The 26,665-nt window shown below is 40.7% G+C and overlaps 1 protein-coding gene across 1 annotated transcript in view; it reads left to right on the forward strand.

Annotated features, from left to right (window-relative positions):
* Positions 1 to 26,374, forward strand: part of CWH43 (cell wall biogenesis 43 C-terminal homolog) — a 50,354-nt gene extending 23,980 nt beyond the window's left edge. The window contains exons 10-16 of the mRNA XM_045879455.2: positions 2,467 to 2,572; positions 3,622 to 3,757; positions 6,287 to 6,436; positions 11,809 to 11,953; positions 15,633 to 15,694; positions 22,784 to 22,939; positions 25,880 to 26,374. Coding sequence (XP_045735411.1) covers positions 2,467 to 2,572; positions 3,622 to 3,757; positions 6,287 to 6,436; positions 11,809 to 11,953; positions 15,633 to 15,694; positions 22,784 to 22,939; positions 25,880 to 25,958 — 834 coding nt within the window. The 3' untranslated portion in view covers positions 25,959 to 26,374. The remainder of the gene's footprint in view (positions 1 to 2,466; positions 2,573 to 3,621; positions 3,758 to 6,286; positions 6,437 to 11,808; positions 11,954 to 15,632; positions 15,695 to 22,783; positions 22,940 to 25,879) is intronic.
* Positions 26,375 to 26,665: the final 291 nt, after the last annotated feature.

The raw sequence follows: 26,665 nt of genomic DNA on the forward strand, positions 1-26,665 counted from the left end.
GAAAAGCAAGAAAGTCAGACGAAAATGACAGTATATATCCAGAAAGTTACACTGCGTGGGCCTACCTCTCCTTCCCCTCTTCCACCTCTGGCACCCCCGAGACAGCAAGACCAACCCTTCTCTTCCTCCTCATACTCAGTCTACTCGACGTGAAGACAATGAGGATGAAGACCTTTATGATGATCCACTTCCTCTTCATGAATTGTAAATAACCATCATGCCGTACACTTAATAAATCTATCTGTTGTGTGTGTGTGTGTGTTGGTGTGAAAATCTATTACCTATGTGACAAGAACTGTAGGAGACGTTTGGGGTCATCACCGGCGTTGTCACCTAATATTCATCGCATAGAACAGCATGTGCAAGACTCATACGGAAGTGGACAGCCTAGCCTTATGTGGGCATCAGGTGAGTGTATTTAATGTAATAACATCTTCATTTTCTTACTGTTTTATAACTCTACTTTCAAAGAATTATATTACTGTACAGTATGCCTCTCTCTCTCATAATTGGAGAAACTGTGTATCAGTCTATCATTACAGGGATGTTTTTTTTTAAAGTGTAACAGTGTTTCCAAGACTGCATTATAATTATGACTGTAATACTGTAAGCCATAAAAATTTTCTGACGATTCATTCATCAGTGTATAGGCTAGGCTACCGTGAGGCCATCGTATCAATTAAACGAGGCTACCGTAAAACAAACATATTGCTGCCGCTTCATTATCAATGCATGAATTGTTATAGCTGCAAGGAAATAGGAAGTTCTTTTTCACATTATCTTTTCATGTTTGATGTCTGCTGTTGGTACTACATGTAACATCTACAGAGATATGGGTACTGATACACGATTCGTATTGTAAACAGATGATGTCAACTTACAGTATCAACTAGAGAACCGGACTGTAAATGTGTTTTCCCTTCCTTATGATGTTCTTAATAACACTTTCTTTTTTCTAGCTCACTTTATTGTAAGAATACGGTATATAATATAATGTACAAAATGTGTGTTAATCACCTGTTACGTTATTGCTAAGGCTTCCAATCAACAGTAGGCTATTAGTAATTAAGGTTTTGGGAAGTCAAAAGTTAGACATGGATTTCCAACTGTGCAGGGGGACAGCGCCCCTAACTCGCATGTTGTTCCAGAGTCGGTGGTATTCTGAAAGTGGAGTTGATAGGGTTTGCTGATGGATTCGATGTTGCTGGATGGGGAGAAGGAAGGAATCAAGAATGACTTTTATGCCTTTGGCTTGAGCAACTGGATCGAGGGTGATGGCATTTATTGACAGGGGAAGAGTGAGAGAATAACAGGCTTTGGAGTGACGAAATCCAGAGTTAATTAATTATAGTTGTAGAGTTATGTGAAAAGGGATAGCTCGATGAATATAATCATGCCTCTTGAAATCCCTGTTGATGGTTCCATTCTCTTTATATGATATTCACTCCACTGAATAATCCTTCCTGTATAAGGATGAAAGGCCCAGCTTACCGGGCTGGTTAGCACACTGAGCTGTTTATGTTACGTAGCGGCCCTCCATTACAAAGAGGTTGCTACTTATCTTTCTCCCAGTCTGAACTTGTATGGTCCATCTAAGTTGCTTTTCCAGTTGTGGTGGTGGATTTGTTCTGATCTAGCCATACTCTTTCTCAGGATCCCTGTTAGAGATCGGTTAGGTATTCATTTGAGATGGATGGTTAGGGTTGGGCAGTGATTGTCTGACTGAGCCCATGGACCCAAAAGATGAAGTCTGAGAGGGGGCTGTGCTCCTGAGCGCTGGCCTTGCCCGGACAGTAGGGGAGTAACAACATGTATAACTCAGAGGCAGCAGACTGCTTTATAGATCTGTTGAAGTACTCTCTGTATCCCTCTGTGATCTCATTCCTCTCCTGTGCAAGGATGTCTCTATCCAGAATATGGTGTTTATCATTTTCATACATTTCTTTATCTTATGACTACCTGTGATATAGCCCCAGAGGATATTGTTTTCCCACGTTTTTGACTTCACCTAAATGACATCTGACATATACATTTTACAACTTACTTTTTAAAATTTAAAATCACCTTTATAAGATTCATCCACATGGAAATATGCAGCCTTAGCTCATTTATTAGGGCTGTGTAATGTTCCAATTTATGTATGTGACACCACTTACTCATCCATTTTCCTATTTTCTTATTGAAATGACAGCCAGGTTGCTTCTAATTTTTTGCTCTTATAAACAATGCTCGTTATAAATGCTCACTTTCCAAATATTCCTCCTAACTTCCAAGCTTAAGATAGAAGTTCACAGAAGATTTATTATGAGTATATCATCTAGCAAAGAGCTCCTTATTTTTATGAATTAAATGTGGGCAAATTTAAGAAGAAAATTCTTTTGCTGAAATACAAATTTTGGTAGAGAGGTGGAGAAAACTGCCAATTGTTCACAGTCATCTGAAATTACCCTTAAAACTATTCCTCAGGCACCAGCCACAGAGGTGTCTGCCGCCATCTGGCCTTTTAGGTTTGGCTACGACAACGAAGGATGGTCCAGTCTAGAAAGATCGGCTCAAGTACTCAATCAAATAGGTAAGCCTTTTACTGGAATTAGTTCCAGGTTTTGAGAAACTACTATTGTTATTTTTATTTTGAACAAGATCATAAGTAATAGGAGGAGGGTTTGCTGGGTCATAAACTAATCTCTTAAAAAGGCTTTACTGCAGAAGGATTAAGTTTCTCTAACCACATCTGTCTTTGAGAGCAATTAATTCAGTTGATTCTGAACAAAGCCTCATACTGAGTATCTGCAGGGAGTTCTTGTCGTGCCTTTGCTTTTAGAGATACTCCTGTTGGTGGCTTCGGTTGCTTGGGGACCCACTGTTGGGGATCAGAAAGCAGTTGGGTTAAAAGGCAGAATGGGTCAGAGTGATGCTCATTTGTGAAGCAGATTGCTCTCAAAAGCCGAAGGGCCAGTTTTTAAGTTTCTGGGCCCTGGGGTGTTCATCTTTGTATGAGCATCCTGTCAAAGATGTGGGTATTTGGTTCTTAGATCAACTTCGTGGAGCATGGAGCAAGATATGGAAAGAGCTAAACTGTTCTGGTTAATCCTAATGATAACCATGTCTCCTGAGAAATTGCTGGGGGTCTGTATGATTCTAATGCCACTGAGAAATTTCCATGGCTCTTCATCCTGATTATAGGCCTCTGAGGCACCTCTGGCCAGGGCCTGACAAAACCAGGACACTTCTGTGCCAATACCATGGAGGTGTTTTCCCAGGAGTAAAATGCTGTTGCATACCACTCTATTATTTCTGAACATCAGTTGGATATTTGAGAAAGGCATTATGCTTATTTGAAATTTTGGGAAAGATGTTAAAAATATTTGAAAACTTAGAAATTATGCTTTTATCCTTTCCTGCATTTCTTCAAGGTGTCCCATGTTTTAATTACATTCTAAACATGGGAAAACTCCTTTTATAGCTCAGGTTTGATCGGCTTCATTTTAGTGACTCATAAATTACTTTGTTTTTTTGATTTATGAGGAAAGGCAAAGGGTTTAAGTTAGAATAAAGTTTTGCTAATTGTTTTTGTACAGCTGTGGTTACTCACTGCGTGCATTTTTTTTTTTTCCTGAATAGGTGCAGATTTCATAACAATTCTGGAGAGTGATGCCTCTAAGCCCTATATTGGGAACAATGACTTAACTATGTGGTTAGGGGAGAAGTTGGGTTTCTATACCGACTTTGGCCCAAGCACGAGGGATCACACTTGGGGGTAAGTGTACCTTGGGAACATAGCCCCGAAGACCAGGCAGCATGGGCTTCGAGTGGAAAGTTGATGTTGTCATACCTTAGTCCTATGAGTATGTTCCAGGGTGCTTCCAAGGGGGGATGAGGAAGTGTGGAAGATATGCATATTCCATGATTGTTTGAAAGGTGTCCCTGTTGCTGGATATTTTCTGTTCTTCAGCATTATAAACTGTTCAGTGTAGGAGCTGAGGTTACAGCACTAAGCATGTCTGACCTGATGCTGTGTGCATGGGGCTTACATCCTTGTGTGAAGAAACAGAAAATAACCATGCACACATGGAGATAAATAAGAATTTGAGGTGGTGGTAAGCGCTATGTAGAAGAGGAAAGTGACTGGGGAGGAGGGACAGGGGGATGGTCAGGAAGGTCTCTGTGAAGATCTCATGATGAAAAGGACCCAGGATCTAGCCTTGGGAAGAGGAGGGAAGTGCCAGTGTAAAGACTCAAGGCAGGATCAGGCTTGGTGGGCCTGAATGTGGGGACCGAGGGGGAGCTGGTAAGAAATGAGGTCAAGGGCAGGCCCCTGATCTTAGAGAGCCACATAGTCCATGCTGAGGACTGAGTAATTCAGTTCTGATGGGGAACCATTGGCTGGTTTTTAGATGGGAGTCATCTGATCTGATTTACATTTTATTTATTTATTTATTTATTTATTTATTTATACATACGGTTTTATTTATTTATTTGACAGAGAGAGTGAGAGAGCACAAGCAGGGGGAGCAGTAGAAGGAGAGGGAGAAGCAGGCTCCCTGCCAAGCAGGGATGCAGGGCTTGATCCCGGGACCCTGGGATCATGACCCAAGCAGAAGACAGATGCTCAACCATCGGAGCCACCCGGGCGCCCCTGCGTTACATTTTAAAAAGATCATTCTGGGGGCGCCTGGGTGGCTCAGATGGTTGAGCGTCTGCCTTCGGCTCAGGTCATGATCCCAGGGTCCTGGGATCGAGTCCCGCATCAGGCTCCCTGCTCCTTGGGAGCCTGCTTCTCCCTCTGCCTCTCTCTCTCTCTGTCTCTCATGAATAAATAAATAAAATCTTTAAAAAAAATTAAAAAGGTCATTCTGGCTGCTCCTAGAACAGCTTATTGGGGGAAAGGGTGGGAGCGAGCAGGGAGACAGGTGACGAGGTAGGTGCGCCAGCACAGATGAGTTATGAGAGAGGGAGCTGTGGACATGGAGAGGAGGAGGCACATTCAGGAACTGCTTTGGAACAGAGCTGACAGGAGTTACTGATGGCTTAGGTGTCAGGGGCCAGGAAGGGACAAGGCCAACATGGACGTTTTTTCCCTGAATACCTGATAGAGATGACGCTGTTTAATGGGATGGGACCGACCAGGCAGAACAGCTGGATTGTGCTAAATTTGAGATGCCTCTGGATTAGTTAAGCAACGTCCAGTAGAAAGTTGTGTGAAGCCTGGAGGGCCAAGTGGGACAGGACAAGCTGGACATGTATGCAGATTCAGGTAGCATCACTGTAGAGATGCTCCTGCTGGAGGGGCTCCATCGGGGGCCAGAGAGAGAGTGCATGCAGCCGGGAAAGAGAGCTGGCTGAGGTCTGAGCTCTGCTCATCCTTTTCGGATGTAGCTCTTGGCCTTGGAGTAAGGTAGGACGTGTTTTCATATCTTTATCGGACAGTTCGTAATTGCTAGTTTTGTGAATTGTTACTCCGTGTCCTTGTTGGCAAGACATTTCCAACATTTTGAAATGGGCTGATTGATGTTAGAATTGTTTATGCAAATATGTTGCCAGAGTAACAATGCAAGGAAGATGGATTTTGTGTATTACTAATTCTGCCCCATTTGTGTCTCCATAGCATTTATTTATTTTTATTTTTTTATTTTTTATTTTTTATTTTTTTTTAAAGATTTTATTTATTTATTTGACAGAGAGAGACACAGCGAGAGAGGGAACCCAAGCAGGGTGGGTGAGAGAGGGAGAAGCAGGCTTCCTGCGAAGCAGGGAGCCCGATGCGGGGCTCGATCCCAGGACCCTGGGATCATGACCTGAGCCGAAGGCAGACGCTTAACAACTGAGCCACCCAGGCGCCCCATATATTTTTTTTTTTTAAGATTTTATTTATTTATTTATTTGAGAGAGAGAATGAGAGAGAGAGAGAGAGCATGAGATGGGGGAGGGTCAGAGGGAGAAGCAGACTCCCCGCTGAGCAGGGAGCCCGATGCAGGACTCGATCCCGGGACTCCAGGATCATGACCTGAGCCGAAGGCAGTCGCTTAACCAACTGAGCCACCCAGGCGCCCCTCCATAGCATTTATTAAAACAGAGTTGATAGCGTTGTGCTTAGCGACACAGCGAGACATGCTAAATAGCAGAGACTTATTGCCCTATCAAGCCGACTGCGCATTAGTGCTCTGAATGGCCCTCAGTGGTTTGCTTGGAGTGCGACACATCCCTTTTTAGCACCTGTGTTTAGTCCTGTCTCCATGATATGGTGGGACCAACAGTGATGCACGTGTTTCTTTTCATTCCAATGCAGGATTATGGTTCTGTCACGATACCCAATTGTGAAATCAGAGCATCACCTCCTTCCGTCACCAGAGGGCGAGATTGCACCAGCCATCACACTGACCGTTAACATCTCGGACAAACTGGTGGATTTTGTGGTGACACACTTTGGGAATCATGAGTGCGTTTATTTGGTCTTTCTAGTAGAACCCGAATGCCAAGAAATATGATTAGTACGTTACTTTGATTTCCATGCCTTGACCTTTTTTTTTTTTTTTCTCCCAAAGTAGTTTTCCTTATGTAGCTGGTTTTAAGAATGAGGCATGGAAACCTTTGAGATGCGGGCGGTCCTTAGTGATGGTACAGGGCAGCAACGAGGGCTGTGTGAGCCAGCAGGGGCTGAGCAGGTGCTGTGCTAAGTGCATTATTGTACACAGGACCATTATAGCCCCATTTTACAGATAAAGACTGTAGACTGAGAGAGGGTAGATGACTTGTCGGACAGGGTCATGCAGTGAGGCATTAGGCAGACCCAGCTCAGAGATGGCTCTTACCTGGGACCACATGCTAAACCAGACGACAGAAAAAGGAAATTTCCCTTTCCTACAGGATTATTACTGTTGGGATTCGAGGGTACTAAACGATATTCCCTTTGCCCTCGTGTTTTCACAGTCCACTGATGGGTAGGCAGGGGAATCTGGCAGGGAGATCAAAATATCTCTTAATTCTGATAAACCTATGTGGGCGACATGGCTTAAGTGTGTCCACGTGGACCTGCTGATACATCCCCCGCAACAATACAGGAAACTGACTCCCCCAAAGCAGCAGACCTACCAGCAGGGGCAGAGTCTGCCCCGTCAAAATCTCCCCTAGGTAGACAGAATATGCCAGAAACACCCTGTCTGCAAGCTAACAGGTTCCAAGGAGAAGAGAGAGGAAGGATTTGAGACAAGCCTGCCCAGTTCATTCTGCCAACTAGTTAGAAAAGTCCTCCCAAAAAGTAAAAGGTGAGGGAGGCCAGACATGGTTTTCTAAGCAAGTCCTTCTGTAAGGGGACATGAGGAATGGGGAATGACTTTTATCCCCAAAGGATAACATTTACAACCAGTGACTTCGTCCTGAATAAATCATGAATAATACCAACTATATATCATAAAAGTAAAGATAAAAGTATATAATTTATACTCTGTCAGGCTAAACATTCTGTAATAACAATGGAAAATACTAACATAAAGTGCTATAAAACAGGGCATATAGGTTCTGCCCACATTAATGACAAGAGGCCACAAAGCTTTAACATAACATACAGAACATTAGAACAACACTGCTGTGCTGTAAGTTTCACCTAAACAAGACGAGTATGTCTGCTGCCCTTATTTTCTGGTTCTCTCACAGCATTATGTGGATCTGTGAAGGCATACTTGAATATCTTCTGAACTAAGTCAGAGCTTAGTAACATAAACAAACCATCCAAATGTAATAATGTGAACCATTTGCTCACTGGACCCTTGCTTGTCTCTTTAGAAATAAGAAGGGTGTTTAGAGGACAGATGATACTTGCTGATGGTCCATATTGCTTTAAAAAGCTGTTTAAAGAAATGTCTCTTTTTCTCTCAGTAATTTTCATGTAGCAAGTACAGATATTCAAAAACCATTCCACTGACCTTACATTGGGTTTGGCTTTTAAAAAACAGGCACAAAAAAATAAAAAAATAAAAATAAAACAGGCACTTCCGTGTTTAAAGTTGCAAGGTCTTAACCTAAGAAACAGCTGAATATACCCCTTCCCGTTTTTCCTCTGCTTTTCTCCCCCCTGTCCCCTTTAACTCCTTCCAACCTCCAAAATGTAAAGAATAGACTTGAAAGAGAAGACTAAAGAGAGCCCTCAGAACGTGCTTGGAAAAGAGGAGGGAAGGATTACCTTTTCTAACTTTCTATCAACCACATATTTAAAGCTCTTTAATCAACCCCACACCTTTCACATGTTCTCACTTATTCGCTGGATTAATGACACCTGCGCGCATGCACACGCGCATACACACACACACATACAGTAACAACAGCAGTAACGATGCGAGCGAACACGTACTGAGGAGCTGTAACTCCAGGGAGGGAAGCAGTGCATTTGGGTGGCTAAAAGCATGGACTTCCAGCACGTGGAATCACACAGTCGGCCTGAACCCTAACTGAAGGTGGATCCTTCACCAGGTTATTTAATTGCCTCGGGCCTCAGTTTTCTCATTTGTAAATCAGGGGCAGTGATCCTACTGATGTCATAGGGTTCTGAATGTGAGATTTAAATGAGATGGTACCATTGGTCCAGTGGCTACACTGGGTGATACAGATTCTGATAAAAAATGTATTATTCCATCTCCATGTAGTACAACATACACTCGTACAATGTTTTGTACTTGTATTTCATATTCAAACATTGAAGTTAAAAAAAATGAGATAGTATCTCATGCAAAGTACAGGAGTACAGTAAGTGCTCAGTTAATCGGGCAGCTTAAAAAAGAACCAATTCGGGGCGCCTGGGTGGCTCAGTCGTTGGGCGTCTGCCTTCGGCTCAGGTCATGATCCCAGGGTCCTGGGATCGAGCCCCGCATCGGGCTCCCTGCTCGGCAGGAAGCCTGCTTCTCCCTCTCCCACTCCCCCTCCTTGTGTTCCCTCTCTCGCTGTGTCTCTCTCTGTCAAATAAATAAATAAAATCTTTAAAAAAAAAAAAAAAGAACCAATTCATCAAACACAGATCAAGCGTCTGCCGTGTTCCAGGCACAGAGCGAGGTGGTCATAGCTCGGTGAACACCGTAGCCTCCCCAAAGCAGGTGACGAAGACAGTCATCCTTTGAATAATTTGAGAAGCCATCATTACATGTTTCTATTTGCCTTTGTTTTCTCCAATACTAGATAAAAAATTCCTAGTGTGAATAAATATTGAGAGACTTCGTTTTCTAGTGATTATGGCATGCAAACAGGAAGTCATATTAGGAGTGAATTATGGAATGCTTCTGCACGTTATTAGCTGATTCAACAAGATTTTTTAAATTACCAACTACACAAATACCTCTTTACCACCAATAAATAGGAAATAGCAGCATTCCTTAGAAGCATTTAGGTGTACACTGTAACTAAAATGAATGTTATTTTCTGCAATTAACTGAGTCACCAGTTAATCACCACTTTTTTTTTTCCTTATAACATCATAAGTATACAAAGAAGAAAGAGTGCAGAACTTGTAGTCTGTAGTTATAATTTTGGTCCTGTTGTAAGATAACCTCAGCGGGCTCCAGTCCTCTTGTTTCTGAATTGGATAAAATTATTTTTTCCAGCTCACATTATAGGGTTATTGGGCTGATCAAATACTAACAGGTAAGGAAACATAAAATTTGTTCTCTCTCTCACTCCCTCCCCCACTTCTTTCCTCTCCTTTCTTGATACTCATACATATACTATTTTTTAAAAAAATATTTAATCTCTATACCCAACATGGGGCTCAAACTCATGACCCTGAGATCAAGAGTTGCATGCTCCTCCAGCTGAGCCAGCCAGGCACCCCAATATACTATTTATTTTTATTATTATCACTGGATGAAATTTATCTCCTGAGAAACTGTGAAACCAAATTCATAGATTTTTTTCCCCCAATAATATATTGCTAAAATATATTTGCGTGAAAACACTATCTGTGGTACAGTGACCTTGGAATTCTCTTGACTAGATTTGAATCCCAGTTCTGTGCTTCAGAAGGAACAGAATTCACTGCAGACCCAGTTGAGGAACTGCTCACCAAGATGTCGGAAGGGTCAAAACAACAGATAAGAGATACTACAGTAGCTGGGAAGGGGGCCATGAAGCATAAAGAGTGCAGCTACTGGGGAGGAAATATGCAAACCTCTCTCTCCTCCCACCTTTTTTTCCTCCTACTGGTGCCTCCAGTTGGCCAAACCTAACTGGATATCAGCAGAAAAGAGAGAGCCAGGAGATGAAATCTGCATGCGTGAGCCTCTCAGGACACAGAGAAGGGCTGAGAACAGATCCGAACATGGAAGTTAGAAAATAACCATGGGCATGGTCCTTAGCCTCATTTAAAAATAGAGCTAATGCCTGCCTCTCCAGTTATTGTGAATATTCGGTGTCAAAGATGTTTAACAAATGGTCATTCTTTCACTCTTCTATTTCTTAAGACATCTTTTAATAGTACTCAGCTGTCTGTACATTCTTATCTAGGCTTAATTCTGTCTTCAGATCCTACCTCAGTGGCGTTTCTCCAATCTTCTCAGTTCAGTTCTTGGTCATCTCTGTCTTTGTCATGGTTTGTTTTTTGTTTTGGGTTTTTGTTTTGTTTTGTTTTTGCTTAAGTCATTATTAGCTACCTGTCTCTATAAATGCCTATGTGAGTTCTACTGCCTGTTTGCTGTTGGATCCATTCCTGGCTTGTCTCCCTCTTGGCTAAACATTGCAGGCAACCACATTTCCCAGAGTCTGCTGCTTTCTGGCTCCTGGATAGGTTTAGCCCATGGAAGGCATTAGTGCAAGGCTGGAGGGCTGGAGGAAGAGAGAAGACAAGGTGTTTCTCATGCTCTCTCGCTCTCTTTTTTTTCTCTTTCTTCTTTCTCTGCTGTCTCTGGCAGCAGCCGAGTCTCTCCTGTGGCTCTAACTGCTCCTTAGGTGGCCCCAGCACCATCTCCCACCAGTCAGGGCGGTGGGAGTGCAGACTCTGGGCGTATCATCTCTTGTTGCCCCTCTAGCCCGACCAGTGCGACCAGTGCGACTGGTTTCTCATTGTTGCTAAATTCTGGTTGCCTCACTGATTCCTGTTTTGCTTCCCATCACCTAGGTAACCAATTTCCTATATTAAATTCAGCCTGTTTAAAACACCTAGAGTGGTTTCAGTTTTCCTGGCTGGATCATGTCAAATGTGATATCCCTGTTTTTCCCCAAACTGACTGTAAACCTCTCAAAAGCATGATGTACCTACCTAATTATCTGTTACACACTTACAATGCTTAGCCCAATAAAAGCATCATGTTTAGCCAGCTTTTGACCAGGAGAGCCAGGGAGGCTTTTAGGAAGTGTTCGGTTGATGGAGCTGAGTGGGTTACATAAGCCTGGTGTGCTCTGTGAACGTTAGGATTTTCCCTCTTACCAGTATTTCTGGCTCTCTTTAAATTTTATTTTATTTTATATTATTACTTTTTACCTACTATTCTTTAGCTGTAATACGGTGGTTAGGTCTTAGATTACTGATGGGATTCCTTCTGGTGAAAAATTGAGCAAATACTGTTTTTGAATAGATACTTAAATCAACTTGACTTCAGCTGATTTGTGGGGAAAGATCATGTTCTTAATCCAGTTTGTCAGCCTGCCCAGCCAAAGCACTGTGTCTCTGTCTTGTTCATTTGCATAACATTAAGTTATTTATCCAAGTAGGAATTACTCGGGGTTTGTGTACTGTGTGAAGATATTCTTTGGGAACCATAGGAAGGTATGTACTAGTCCTTTTTAAAAAACTGTCTTGCAAATACAATAAAGAAGTACATTTTTACGTTTTAGAGATGACCTTGACAGGGAACTTCAGGCAATCGCTGTTTCAAAGCTACTGAAAAGGAGCTCCGATCAAGTGATATTCCTGGGATATATCACTTCAGCACCTGGTTCCAGAGATTATATACAGCTCACCGAACATGGCAATGTGAAGGTAACATAATCTTAATAGGATTTTTGATTTCTTAAGTAAAATGTTTCTTCTTCATGTTAAAAAAAACCCCAATGCAACAATTTAATATGTATTTTGATTATAGACTGCTGCATAGAAAACCAAGAGACATACTGGCTTTAAGCAACAGCAACCGTCAGTGGCTCTGCAATTTGGACAGGGCCGGGAGGGGATAGCTCATCTCTGCTTCACACAGCTGGGTGGCTCAGCCGGGGACTGGAGGCTCCACTTTGCAGATGCTTCCCAGGTGGCCAGCTGGTGCCGGTTGTTGACCAGGAGCTCAGCTGGGGCTTTGGGTGCAGGGTCCTGGTTTCTCTCCATGGGCTAACTTGGGCTTCCTCCCTGCAGATGGCTGGGTTCTCAGCGTGTGTCCCACAGAGAACCAGGACAAAGTTGTATTGCCTTGTATGGCCTAGCCTTGTGAGTTAGAGTGTGACCTGTGCTATCGTGTGAAGCCTGCTCACATTCAAGAGGGAGAAACAGAAATCCCATCTCTCCATGGGAGGAGTATCAAAGTCACATTATAAGAATACCATATGGAAAGTGAGTTATTGTAGCCAAGTTTAGGAAATATAATCTGCTACCTTATGCAACTTAATTATGATGTTTGAGAGTAAAGGATAGAATGAAATATACAGAGAGGCTGGCTGACCAGCCATATAGGGCCTCACTAACAGAATTACTCCTTACCTGTTCGGATGTAAAACCTCAATTTGTCAGTGTCCCCAGATATGATCATGCTCTGGGGAACTGACACACAAATCAAATCCTTGAGCCATATGTGCATTGGAATGCTAAATGCATTAACTGATAAGAAGAAATATAATTGTACTATTTCATTATGCCCTAAGTGGATCTCTTGGCCCTTTACCTTTTGTTCTCAACTTCATGTCTTGAGATATTTGCGGAGAAAAAGCCTTACCCCTTTTACCACGTGCTTGGAAAAACAGATGAGAAAGAGCATGGCGTGATGAGGGTTTCCACTGTGGCTTAAATAGGAGAGAAATGAATTCCTTTATGTAAAGGTCTGGGTAGGTACTCCAGTATTGGTGCCCTCCGTGGTGTCAGGAATGTGCTCCTCTGTCCTGGGCGTCACTTCACAGAGCCTCCATTCCCAAGTTTGCCACATGGTCCACGATGGCAGCATCCATGCTCTAGTTAGCAAGACAGAGGAAGGGATAAAGAAGGGGCCAAGAGCATATGCAAGTTCTCTCTAAAGGCAGATGCCAGGAAACAGACCTCCAACACGGGTACTTACATTTCATTGACTGGAATTTAGTCACATGGCCACACCTGGATGTACAGAAGGTCGGGACTTCACTGTGAAATCTTGATATACACACAGCTAAAAATACTACAACTTGGGGAGGAAGGCAGTCAGATATTGGGGGGATGAGTGAATCTTGGTGACAATGGATGAGGCAGGAAGTGAAGTCAAGACGGACTCCTGATTTCAGCTTCCGTCAGAGGGTTTATGATGGCGACGTTATCAAAGAGGACACTGAAGGAAGAAGAGTTTTGCCAAGATGACAATGAGTCTAGCTCTAGGCTGAGTCGAGGCATCTGTGGGTTATCGATGGGGACGTCCAACGGGCAGCTGGCTATACAGCTTTGGAATGGAGGAGGGCAGTCGGGACTAGAAATACAGATTAAGTTGCTGCCACCGTCTGTGTGATCACGGGAACCACGGAAGTGGAGGACACTAAGTTAGAGAATTGTGAAAGGAAGGTCAGAGAAAACCCCTGATAAGGCTACATTTAATGTGGCTATCGTGGGAGTGATGGTGAGGGAAGACAAGGGGAATTACCTCAGAAGGGAGATTAAGGAGAGGCCAGAAGAACAAAAGGAAATCCTGGCGAGTGTGGGGTCACAGAGGCTGTATCAGTTGCTGCTCATTGTTGGCCGGGCCTCTCTCTCCATGTGGTCTCACTAGTCCAACCAGGGCCGCATTTACCAGCCGTGTGACCTGGGGGCAAGTTATTTAAAATTTCCTGGCCTCAGTGGCCGCATCTGTAAAATGGTGATAGTCATATCTGTTGTATCACAGGGTGGTTATGACGATGAAATATAAGATAATGTCTGCAGAGCCCTCAGTCTTGTATGTACGAGGTACTCGGTGAGTGGTAGCTATGTATAGGTGTTATATGTATCTGGCTGTATGCATAAAATCAGGTAAGATAATTGTTTAAGAACATGGTCTCTAAAGTACAAAAGAATATTAGACAAGACAGTATTTGGCAAGTCTAAGGAAAAAATGCATCCTAATAAGAGAAGGAATTCTTACAGTGTGTGTGTGCGTGTGCGTGTGTGTGTAAGGGATGTGGATGGTGTTAAGGAAGAGGAATTTTATTTGGTATTTAATCCTCTGTTGGTTACCACTATCATGGTCAGAAGCTGTGTCAAGACTGGCAGTGGATTCTTAAATAGCTTCTTCTATTAGGAAGTTTATTAATGCAGAGAGGAGTTTTAATCATAAATGCTTGGATGAACAGATTTTCCTCTTTAAGAAATGAGTATTTGAATTCTGCAGCCTTAAAATTTGACAGCATCTTTTTAAAATCTAATAAAAAAGTGACAGTTAAACATAGTCATAGTTTATTATTCCCTGTATATTACAGCTAAATGACTAAATTTTTATTTCTTTCCAAGGCAAACCAGACAGTACTCTTTCAATTTATTTGCTTTTTTCATCATTAACATTTTAAAATTTAATTTTAAAAAATGTATTATCATTTTTCCATGTATGCCAAGGCATGTATATGTGGGTATGTGAGTGTGAGATGTAAGTCCTGGTAAAGATTAACAAGCAGCCATGTGTTCACCACTAAGCTTATGAAAAAAATTAAAAAATAGATAATAAATTATGTTTTCTTTTAGTGATTTAAAAACCTGTTTTAAGTTAAATTTTAATAGTAAAATTGAGAAATGATCAAGAGTCAGGTATATTTTTTATTTATAGGATTCTTTAAAAAGAAGAAGATGGAAATTTCTTCAGTATAAAAGCTCCACATTTAGGGTTTTCCCAGAACATTACAGGAAAACAATGTTTTATGTTCTGCTTCTCTGATGAAAAATAACACTGGTCTTAAGCTTTCGACATCAAAAAGACTCATGATTACTCCCCAAATGTGTTTATTTCCAATGATTCAATTTAACAAACTCAGATTGAGCTCCTGCCACATGCCAGGCTTCATGCTAAGTACCAGGGAGCCAACGTGATTAAGAGTTCCTCTGCTCGGCAAAGGGAGCGTTGAGACCTATAAACAACTGTACAGAAGGGTGTGGCTGGTATGTACAAAGTACTGCATAGCATGACCGAGGAGGATGCGGTAAATTCTGCTGGGTGTGAAAGACCTGGAAAGCCAGAGGGAGCCGGCCCCTGTGCTGCTGATTTGCCTGCCTGCCCCTCTCTTTCGCCCACCTTCACCTTTGCACCCCCAGCATCCAGTGCAGAGCCTAGTTGGGCACCTAGGAGGTGCTCCAGAAGTATCTGTAGGATGAATAAATAATTTGGACCTTAACGGATCATTAGGAGTGAGGCAGAGAAAACAGCGTGCACAAAATGCATATTTATTACTGTCGTTCACACATTTTCTTGGCAATTCAGAGTAGAGCATTGTTTTTTATGCTTTAAACGTTCTCTCCTCTGTTCCTTATTTAGGATATTGACAGCACAGATCAAGACAGATGGTGTGAATATATTATGTACCGAGGGCTGATCAGGTGAGCAGAGGCTTGTGGTTGTTGCTGTTTTATTACCTACTATTACTGTGATCTTTTGGGTCTGTCCTGGAAGGAAGAACTTTATAGAAGCAATTAATTTTGTTATTTTTTATAAACATTGATTCGGCTAGTTACACAGTTGAACATTTTTTTTTTCAAGGCATGGCCTAATGATTTAAGAAAGAATAAATGGTAAATTAAGCTTAATTATATAAAAAGGATACTGTGTAAGTTATTAAGCATGATAAGCACCTAACTGTCAACACATGTTAGGAATGGCACCAGTTAGGACTGTAGGGCATGGTGGAAACATGGATCATGGAGTAAGAAAGCCCTGGGCTGAATTCCAGCTTTGCCAAGTTCTAATCATGTAATTTTGGGTAGGTTAACTCACTTGTTGGAATTGCTACTATATTGTGGTGAGATCTGTAGGTAAATTATATTTTTAAAAATCCCTGATATAAAAAAGTGAATAATATCCATACAATATATGCATTTATTAGTGTGTGAATTTATATAATGTGAATATATGTATATATGGATATATATATTCATTCCAAAATAATGTATCTAAAGGATCTTAAAATTCAAATATGTAACTGTGTAAATCTGTTTTGAAGGCCCTATTTCCTTAAATAAAGCTAAAGCAGTTTAATACCAAAAAAAGGACCGATTTATTTTTTTCATTCATTCATTCAACAAGTAATTATTAAAAAACTATTATGTGCCAGGCATTGTTCTAAGCAGTGGGGATCTAACAGGAAAAAAACACATTCCTTGACTACCATAGAGCTTATATTCCTGTGGGAGGAGACAGAAAATAAGCACATAAGACAGAGAATGACAGGTGGTGATGTGATGGAAAGATGGATGAGGCCAGGTAGGAAGGATGGGCATGGGGAGTGCGGGGCGGGGGGGTGGCTGTGCTATGATCCAGAGGATTGGCAGCAGCCTGAAAGAAATGAGGGAGGTCACCTGCGTATACCCCGGGAAGAGCACTGCCTGCAAGGGAGAGAGCAAGTACAAAAGTTTGAGTGGCGCATGCTTAGTATTTGTTGCTAAGAGTGAAGGGGCCAGCGGGGCTGGAGTAGAGTGAGATGGAAGCGAGGTGACATGAGAGAGGTAAGTGGGGACAGATCATGTAGACAGTGGATTGATTCACAGGTCCCTCCTCTTATAGGGTTCTTCAGTGGAGGGAACATGCTGGAGATAGTCCCTGAAACTCACGGCAATCCTCCTGCGAGTACACAGTTTGTTGGGGGATATTTGACCTGAGGCCTCTAATACCTTCCTCAGGACAGTGCTGGAACTCTGTGTGGGCTTTTAGGAATGGGCCTCTCTGGCCTGACCCTTCTCCACACAGGCTAGTTCATCACCCAGAGGTATCTTAGCATTGGCTACCTGAAGTTAGGGGTTGATGGTGAACTTATCACCCCTAAGTAGCCATATATTTTAAGATCTGTGGTCTCCATTTATGAGAGAAAATGGTTGGCTTCTAGGGATGAGAATCACAGGATCAACTTCTCTCCCATTGGAGATATGGCTTGTTCAGTTATGAGTCATAGTCTAGTGAAAGCACACTGTGATGTTCAACTCTTCTTTACCTTATTTGTCATTCAACAAGTATTTGTGGAGCTTAATGTATGCCAGGCACCAGGGGTATAAGCAGTAAACAAAACAGAAACGGATCCTTACCCTGGCAGAAGGAAGAAAGACCATAATTCCATGGTGTCATAGTTTAGGAGGTGGTGAGTATGGTGGAAACCAACTGAGCAGGTTAAAGAGCATCCAGAAGATGGAGGTGGGTGCCATTGAAATAGCCGGTTGGGTAGGTCTTACTGAAAAGGTGACACTGGAGCTAAGATTTGAAGGAGTGGTCCATGTGGCCGAGAGAAGACCCTTCCAGGGACTAGCTTAGTGCAAAAGCCTGAAGGCAGGAGTGCAGATGTGTCTGAAGAAAAGTGAGGCTGGTTGGGCTACGGTGTGTGTAGGGGGAAGGGGGTGGTAGAAGAGGTAAGGGGTTGTATATGGACAGGGAAGGAAGGCAGATCACATCAGGTTCTGTGGACTCTTATTAAGACTTAATAAATGGTGACCCTTATTGGTTCCTGAATAAATCCATGGGTTCATGGGTTCATATGCTTACTGGGATGAGACAAGGAGACCTTTGAGATGCCAAGATAGTTCTGGTTACGCTAATAATTCGGAAACTCCAAAAGGCCCAGAACATGCCCACGTGGCTGCAGGACAGATAGCTTGATTATTATTTTGGTGTTTCCAAAGGGTTAAGGTGGGAGGGAGATGCTAAAGTGTTAGTTTATAAAGTATATGATGCCAGATTGAAAACACTGTTTCTGTTTTCATTCATATTAAAGTGGTTGTTTTAACGAGGATATTAGAATTTCTAGAAAACAGTTTATGATATATACTGAAGTAGGTATAAAATGAAGTTGTAAATATTGTTAGTTGCCAGGGAACAGTGATATTTATAGTACCAGTGCCCATAAGAGCTAATCATTTGGCTCTGTATATTTGTGGCCCAAGACCCTTATCACCTCTCCTTGGAAGAGTGGGGTGGCAGATTTTTAATATATAAATATTTACATATATATGCTAAATATGGCTGGGTGGCTTAAACAACAGAAATTTATTTACTCACTGTTCTGGAGACAGAGACAGAGAAAAAGAGTGTGTTCAAGCACATATGCTGTATGGTGTCTCTTCTTTTTTAAAAAAATGTTTTATTTATGGGCGCCTGAGTGGCTCAGTCATTAAGCATCTGCCTTCAGCTCAGGTCATGATCCCAGGGTCCTGGGATCCAGCCCCGCATCGGGCTCCCTGCTCTGCGGGAAGCCTGCTTCTCCCTCTCCCACTCCCCCTGCTTATGTTCCCTCTCTTGCTGTCTCTGTCTCTGTCAAATAAATAAATAAAATTTTTAAAAAATGTTTTATTTAAATTCAGTTAGTTAACATATAATGTATTATTAGTTTCAGAGGAAGAGGTCAGTGATTCATCAGTCTTAAATAATACCCAGTGCTCATTACATCACATGTCCTCCTTACTGTCCATCACCCAGTTACCCTATCCCCCTACCCCCCTCCCTTCCAGCAATCCTCAGTTCGTTTCCTATAATTATGAGTCTCTTATGGTTTGTCTTCCTCTCTGATTTCATCTGGTTTTACTTTTTTCCTCTCTTCCGGTGTGATCCTCTGTTTTGTTTCTTAAATTCCACATACGAGTGAGATCATATGATAATTGTCTTTCTCTGATAGACTTATTTCACTTGCATAATACCCTCTAGTTCCTTCCATGTTGTTGCAAATGGCAAGATTTCTTTTTTTGATGGCTGAGTAGTATTCCATTGTGTATACAAACCACCTCTTCTTTATCCATTCATCTGTTGATGGACATCTGGGCTCTTTTCATAGGTTGGCTATTGTGGACATTGCTGCTATAAACATTGGGGTGCAGGTGTCCCTTCAGATCACTACATTTGTATCTTCGGGGTAAATACCCAGTAGTGCAATTGCTGGGTCATAGGGTAGCTCTATTTTCAACTTTTTGCGGAACATCCATACTGTTCTCCAGAGTGGCTGCAGTATGGTGTCTCTTCTTATAAGGACACTAGTCTTACTGAATCAGAGTCCCACCCTTATGACCTCATTCAACTAAATTACTTCCTTGGAGATCCCATCTCCAAATATGGCTACACTGCGGATATAGCTTGACATATGAATTTGGGGGATGATACAAACATTTAGTTTATAACAGAAAAGTAGCAGAACTAGAACAAAAAAACCCCAAAATTTATATGAAACCACAAAACACCCCAAAGAGTCAAAGCAATCTTGAAAAAGCAAAGCAAAGTGGGAGGCATCACAATTCCAGACTTCAAGCTATATTATAAAGCTGTAGTAATCAAGACAGTATGGTACTGGCACAAAAACAGTCACATAGATCAATGGAACAGCACAGAGAGCCCAGAAATGGACTCTCAAGTCTATGGTCAACTAATCTTTGACAAAGCAGGAAAGACTATCCAATAGAAAAAGACAGTCTCTTCAACAAATAGTGTTGGGAAAACTGGACAGCAACATGCAAAAGACAAGCACAAAATAAATTCAAAATGGATGAAAGACCTAAATGTGAGACAGGAAACCATGAAAATCCTAGAAGAGAAAGGCAGTAACTGCTTTGAGATGGGCCATAGCAACTTCTTTCTAGATATGTCTCCTGAGGCAAGGGAAACAAAAGCAAAAATACACTATTGGGACTACATCAAAATAAAAAGCTTCTGCACAGCAAAGGAAACAATCAACGAAACTAAAAGGCAACTTACGGCATGGGAGAAGATAACAGAAGATATTTGCAAATGTCATATCTGATAAAGTGTATCCAAAATTTATAAAACTCAACACCCCAAAAGTGAATAATCCAATTAAAAATGGGCAGAAGAAATGAACAGATATTTCTCCAAAGAAGACATCTAGATGGCCCAACAGACACATGAAAAGATGCTCACTATCAGTCATCAACAGGGAAATGCAAATCAAAACTACAGTGAGATCACCTCACACCTGCAGAATGGTTAAAATAAAAAACACAAGAATAATAAGTGTTGGCGAGGATATGGAGAAAAAGCGACCCTCTTGCACTGTTGGTGGGAATGCAAACTGGTGCAGCCACTGTGGAAAACAGTATGGAGGTTCCTCAAAAAGTTAAAAATAGAACCAACTTATGACCCAGCAATTGAACTACTAGGTATTTACCCAAAGAATACAAAAATACTAATTCAAAGGGATACATGCACTCCAATGTTTATAGCAGCATTATTTACAATAGCCAAATTATGGAAGCAGCCCAAGTATCCATCAATAGATGAATGGATAAAGAGGAAATGGTATATACACACAGTGGAATATTATTCAGCCATAAAAAGAATAAAATCTTGCCATTTGCAATGCCATGGATGGAGCTAGAGATTATAATGCTAAGCAAAATAAGTCAGTCAGAGAAAGACAAATACTATATGATTTCACTCATATGTGGAATTTAAGAAACAAAACAAATGAGCAAAGGGAAAAAAAAGAGAGAGGGAGGCAAACCAAGAAACAGACTCTTAACTTTAGAGAACAAACTGATGGTTAGCAGAGGGGAGGTTGGTGGGGGGATGGGTGAAGTAGGTGATGGGGATTAAGGAGTGCACTTGTGATGAGCACCAGGTGATGTATGAAAGTGTTGAATCACTATACTGTACACCTGAAACTAATATTACACTGTATGTTAACTAACTGGAATTTAAAATAAAAAAACAATTTTAATGAAGTTAGGGATTATTGTTTTTCAGTTTCTGTCCATAAAACCAATTCTATAAACTTTATATCAACCATCTAATTCAATGATGGGCACTTCATAAGCACTTAATAAATCCTTACTGGACAATAAGAGATTCCTTGTTTTAGTAGACAATTTGGATTGTCTGGTTCCTTATCTTCAAGGACTTTTAGAAGGACCTTGAAGGCAGTGTCTATGAAATGAGTTATAACTTTGATCTTAGAGATTTGATAAATAACAAAAGTTAGATTTACTAGAGACAGTGACCGTGAATTACAGGGAACTGCACAGATTTGGGACCTGGGCTTAGACAAATAGCTCAGCCTGTCAGACACCTGTCACCCCATTCCGATGCTGTCACAGCTCTCCTCTTTCCCTTCATGGTGGGCAGACCTGCTTTCTCCACGTGCCCCAGCTCTGGGTTTCTGTCTCTATTTGGCATGTTGTTACAGGTTTTGCTTTGAATGTTTCTCCTACTACTTGTCTGGCTCAAGCCCCCACCTCCTGTCACCTAAATCCTTGCCGTGGCCTCCTAACTGGTCTCCCTTCCCTCGAGTCTGTTCTCTACACAGTCGCCATTGCATTTCTGCACAGAACCGCTTGGATTTCCATCTCACTGTCAGAAGAAGATCTGAAGTCCTTACAGGGGTCTGCACGGAAAGCTTTGTATCATCCACCATCCCTGACATGCGTGCAAACTCATCTCCTACTGTGTTTGCCCTTATGCACTCCACTCCAGTCACTGGCCCTCAAAAAAGTCAAGCATGTTCTCCTTCGAGATATTTGCATTTGCTGCTCCCTTTCCCTAGAGCACCCTTCTGCCAACATCTGTCTGGGTTGTTTCTTCATTCAATCTTTTTGCCAGTGTCACTCTGTCAGAGTGGTATGCTGAGCATCTAGTGTAAACTAGCGACCTCTGCCACTTAGCATTTCCTGTCCGCTCTACTCTTATTCTTCCGGGGTACTTAGGTACTTTTCACCACCTGATAGATTTTATACCTACATACATATTTAATTTGTTCTCCCCAACTAGAATCAAAGCTCTACGAGGGCAAGGGTTTTGTTTTGTTCACTGTTTATCCCTCCTATCGAGAATGAAGCCTGCATGTGGTAGGGACTTGATATATATTTGTTCACTGAAAAGCGAATGAATGACTGAAGTGGATAGTGTTTTTTTTTGAAGAGGCAAAATATAAATAAAGTAAAATGAATTCTTGGTTGCCCATGGTTCCCCCGTTTTTCCATCTGGGCCTCACTGTAACTGTTTGGATAACATCTATAAAATGCTTTGATTTCCTGTAGAACTGAAAGCTCTAAGCAAAAACAGGATGTGTAATTTTTTTTTCAGACATACAATATCTTTTGTTTTAGACTTGTAAATGTGGATGAAAATATGTGTGTGGTATTTGAATTTTTAAAGGTAAGAAAGAGTTTAGGCATATCCTCCTGTCATTCTGGAGAACTCCTGTTCTTGATGCAAAACATAATTGTGTGATAGGTGATTTGTAGAGACCAGAATATTCATTAGTGTTTGTTTAGTTGATTAAATCTGTGTGCATGTTCCTTATTCATTTATATAATAAGAGCAATATTTTGATAAATATTCGGAGTAATAAATCAAGCTAATTCTAGTGATGTACAGAGTAGAGTTATAAATGGGAAATTGGCCTAATAATGCAGGTGATATCTATTAGATCTCATCAGATTTCTGTACGGTGATAAAACCTTTACAAACCATTTCTATTTCTGCCATAGACTGGGTTATGCAAGAATCTCCCATGCTGAACTGAGTGACTCTGAAATTCAGGTGGCCAAATTTAGGATCCCTGATGACCCCATTAATTATAGAGACAACCAGAAAGTGGTCACAGACCAGAGGGAAGTTCCAAAGGAAATTCATTTCAATCCTAGGTGAGTGCATTCCTTCATGAGGCACCACATCCCCTCTACAGACCTAAATATATTATCCTGCGATGAGTTCCAAATTAAATATGGTTCTAGAGGTTTGTTCAGGTAAGGATGCTCATGGTAAAAATGATAAGATCCTGCCTGGATTGAAGTTATGGTTCCTGCTTTCTGGGATAGAGTAACATGCTATGGTCCCAGGGTCAGGTGAGAAAGATCACATTGGCATCATCTTCATCACCATCATCATCAACACCGCAATGACAGCTAAAATTTGAGTGTTCTGTGTTCCAGACCCTGTTCTAGGTGCTTTTGGTATTATCTCAGTTAATTACTCTTGGGTTGGTACTCTCATTATCCTCATTTTATAGGTAAGAAGTTCAGGCTGAGGAAAATGAAATGACTTCACTGGGGTTACACAGCTAGTGAATGACAGAGCTCAGAAGTGGGAAGGAAGTCTGTTAGCATGGTTGGGTTGCTGAGAGTCTCAGCTCTGGCTGCACACTGGACTCACCTGGGGAGTCCCACCTCTGGGCTTTGGGTTTTCAAAAATTGTTCCCAGTTACTCTAATGTGCAATTAGGATTGAGGCTACGTAGAGAGGATAATTCATTTCCACTGCAGAGATTCGAGCATGTGAAATATATTGGATTTTGTTTAGTTCTAAATAGAGGTTATCTGAGAAATCTGTTTGCAGCAAATTATGTGCTTTAAAGTATGTGTTTTTTTTTCCTTCTCACGACTAATGAGAAGAAATGTCTGCATAAAACCAAGCCCAGAACATATCATATATGTTATTATTATTTGACATTTCTACTACTTTTACCAGCTAATTGCTGTAGAAGCTTCTCAAACTTCATTTTATTTGCTCCCCAGGGCGTGGAGGGTGTGGGTGAGGGACAGTGGAATTTATCTGTTTTCTTTTTCTTCCTTGTCTCTCCTTACAACAAGAAAAAAACTGTACCAAAGTGTAGGGAATGAATGTAAGGAGAGCTATAACAAGTCTTGATTGCTTGCATCGCTGTGTTTGATGTTACCCCTTGTGTGTGTAATATGCTAGTGAAGAACATGGGCTCCGAGGCAAGTTACCCAGTTCCAATCCTCACTCTTGCCAGCAAACAGCTGGGGAACTGTGGGCGAGCTGGCTAATCTCTCTAAGCCTCAAGTCTCTCACCTGCAAAATGGGAAAAACAGTAGTGTTCACCTCCTAGGGTAATTTGAGGTTTGAATGAAACATAGAGCTCCTAGAATAGCATGGTGATACATGTGATATTTTTTTCCTGTTCATACATTTGTGCTGTCCATGTACTTTTGGCACATTTCAATAAAGCTGCTTGGGAAAAAAAAAAGAGGACGTGCATGGTGAATGCTGAATAGGCAGTAGATACAATAGCAACAGTAATGCTTGTAATCGTCACAGAAGTGAAATCCAAAGTTTTCTCCTTTTGTTGACAGAGGTGACTTCTTACATGGAAACTAGAAAATCTGGGAAGATAAACGTTCCCCTGTTTCCTTATTCTCATACATCAAGAGTGTGGAGAAGTCCAAATAAAATATTTGTTAGCTAATCACAACTGCAGATTGATCCAAACCACCTGTGAAGGGAGCTCGATCTGCTTTCCCAGTTTAATTATGAAAATAGCAGAAGCATAAGTAGAAAGCCTGTATTAATTTAAAAATTCCACATATATATATAAACATTTATCAAATAAAAATAGTCAAAGAATACTAAGTTCATCAAAAATCCCATTCCTTAATTCAGCAAGTTCTCATTGAGTACCACGATGTCATCACCATGCTAGGCCTTGTGCTAGATACTGAGGACAAAACGGTGAATAAGACCAAGTCTTTGTTGTAAGGGAGCTTATGTTCTAGTGGGGGGATAAGCAATTCAAAAGTTATCACTGGTAACAGTTTTGGATACATCTTTGCTTTTTATGTGCCTATATATCTATATATCACACAATTATCTCAACTTTATAATTGTATGAAACATATATGTATGTGTATGTTCATTCTATTTATTAATCTCATTTTTTCTCTCCATATAGTGTATGATGAGCCTCCTTCCACAATAATGTATTCTTCTGAAAATGTTTTTAAATGATTGCATAATATTCTATTATACGGATATACCAAATATAGCTAACCAAGTTAGTTGTTTTTGCACATTTATTCTTTCATTATTATAAGAAGTCTTCTGGGGGCTCCTTATTAAATCTTTGGGCATATCCTTGATTAATTCCCCAGGACTCAGTTCTAGTCATAGAATAACAGCTCAAAGGTGCTATTTTAATATTCCTTATTATTGTCTTGAGATGACAAAAAAAACCCAGACCCCCTATGTCCTGCGTTACGGAGGCTATGTGGATATTGCGATTGCTGATGAAGAAAAGGAAGTCAGTGGCTTCATTTACTCAGGTCTTACCTTCCTTTCTAGTGCCTTTTGTATTTCATCATCCCAGCCAGAGCTGTAAAATTAATTAATTATTCATCAGCAAGGTAAGTTGTTCATCTGTAGCACCTGTGGAAGACTTAGAAGTTGAAATTGTGCCAAAGTAGATTACATATGCATTAATGTGACATAAATAACATTTCAGGTTTCATGATCCCTTCATCCATAAAATGGATATTATTCAAACTGTAGACCAGAGAGAAAATCCAGACTTATTTTCCACCAATGTTATCAGCCAATAATTCTTAAACAGTTGTGCTTTTGGAATGATTCATAACCATGGAAAGAGGACTTTGAAGGTTAAAATTGTAGTTTGCCTTTCCCATATGCATGAATCCTTTTTTATTTCTGCATTTGCTGTTTTGTAAATTGATCATATCTCTCCTGGTTTTATAATAGATAAGTAAAACCATAATAGATTATGGTTGAAATTTTATATAAGAATGTACTTTTCTGAATGGCTTTTACATGTCAATTACATTTTTTTTTTAGATTTGGATCCTACAAAGAAGGACACCATTATGAGAATAATCATCATTTTCATATGAGTACACCCAAATACTTTTTATAAACGATTTAAAACAGGATTCATTGACTGAGCAAGTCTAAGGGAAACAAAAGTAGAAGAAGAAGAAGAAGAGACGAACGAAAGTGGGGAACTACCCACAAAGAACCTCAATTTTGAAAAAAATATGGTACTTATGCAGTGGGAAATTCTATCAATTTATAAAATATATTGCTAAGTAAAAGCATTTCTCCAAATTGTTTTTCTTAAGTTTCTGATAAAATATAGAATGTGGGGTAATATAAGAAAGTTTTACTGCTAATTTATTCTGTTATTTTGGATGGAATGTTCTCTATATATCTGTTATGTCCATCTGATCTAGGGTATCATTCAAAGACACTCTTTCCTTATTGATTTTCTGCCTGGATGATCTATCCATTGATATAAGAGAGGTGTTAAAGTCCCCTACTATTATTGTATTACCATCAATTGCTCTCTTTATGCCTGTTAGTATTTGCTTTATGCATTTAGGTACTCCAATGTTGGGTGCATAGATATTTATAACTGTTATACTCTGTTGTTGGATTGATCCCTTTATCATTATGTAAATGGCCTTCTTTGTCTCTTGTTACAGTCTTTGTCTGATTTTGTCTGTTTTGTTTAATATAAGTATTGCTAAAAAAAAATATATATATATATATATGTATAAGTATTGCTACTCCATATTTTTTTTTTTTTTGCTTCCATTTGCATGGTAAATGTGTTTCCATCCC

Source organism: Mirounga angustirostris, unplaced genomic scaffold, assembly GCF_029215605.1.
Source record: "Mirounga angustirostris isolate CCGP_5_RB_7025 unplaced genomic scaffold, mMirAng1.0.hap1 SCAF_2, whole genome shotgun sequence".
Taxonomy (NCBI): Eukaryota; Metazoa; Chordata; class Mammalia; order Carnivora; family Phocidae; genus Mirounga; species Mirounga angustirostris.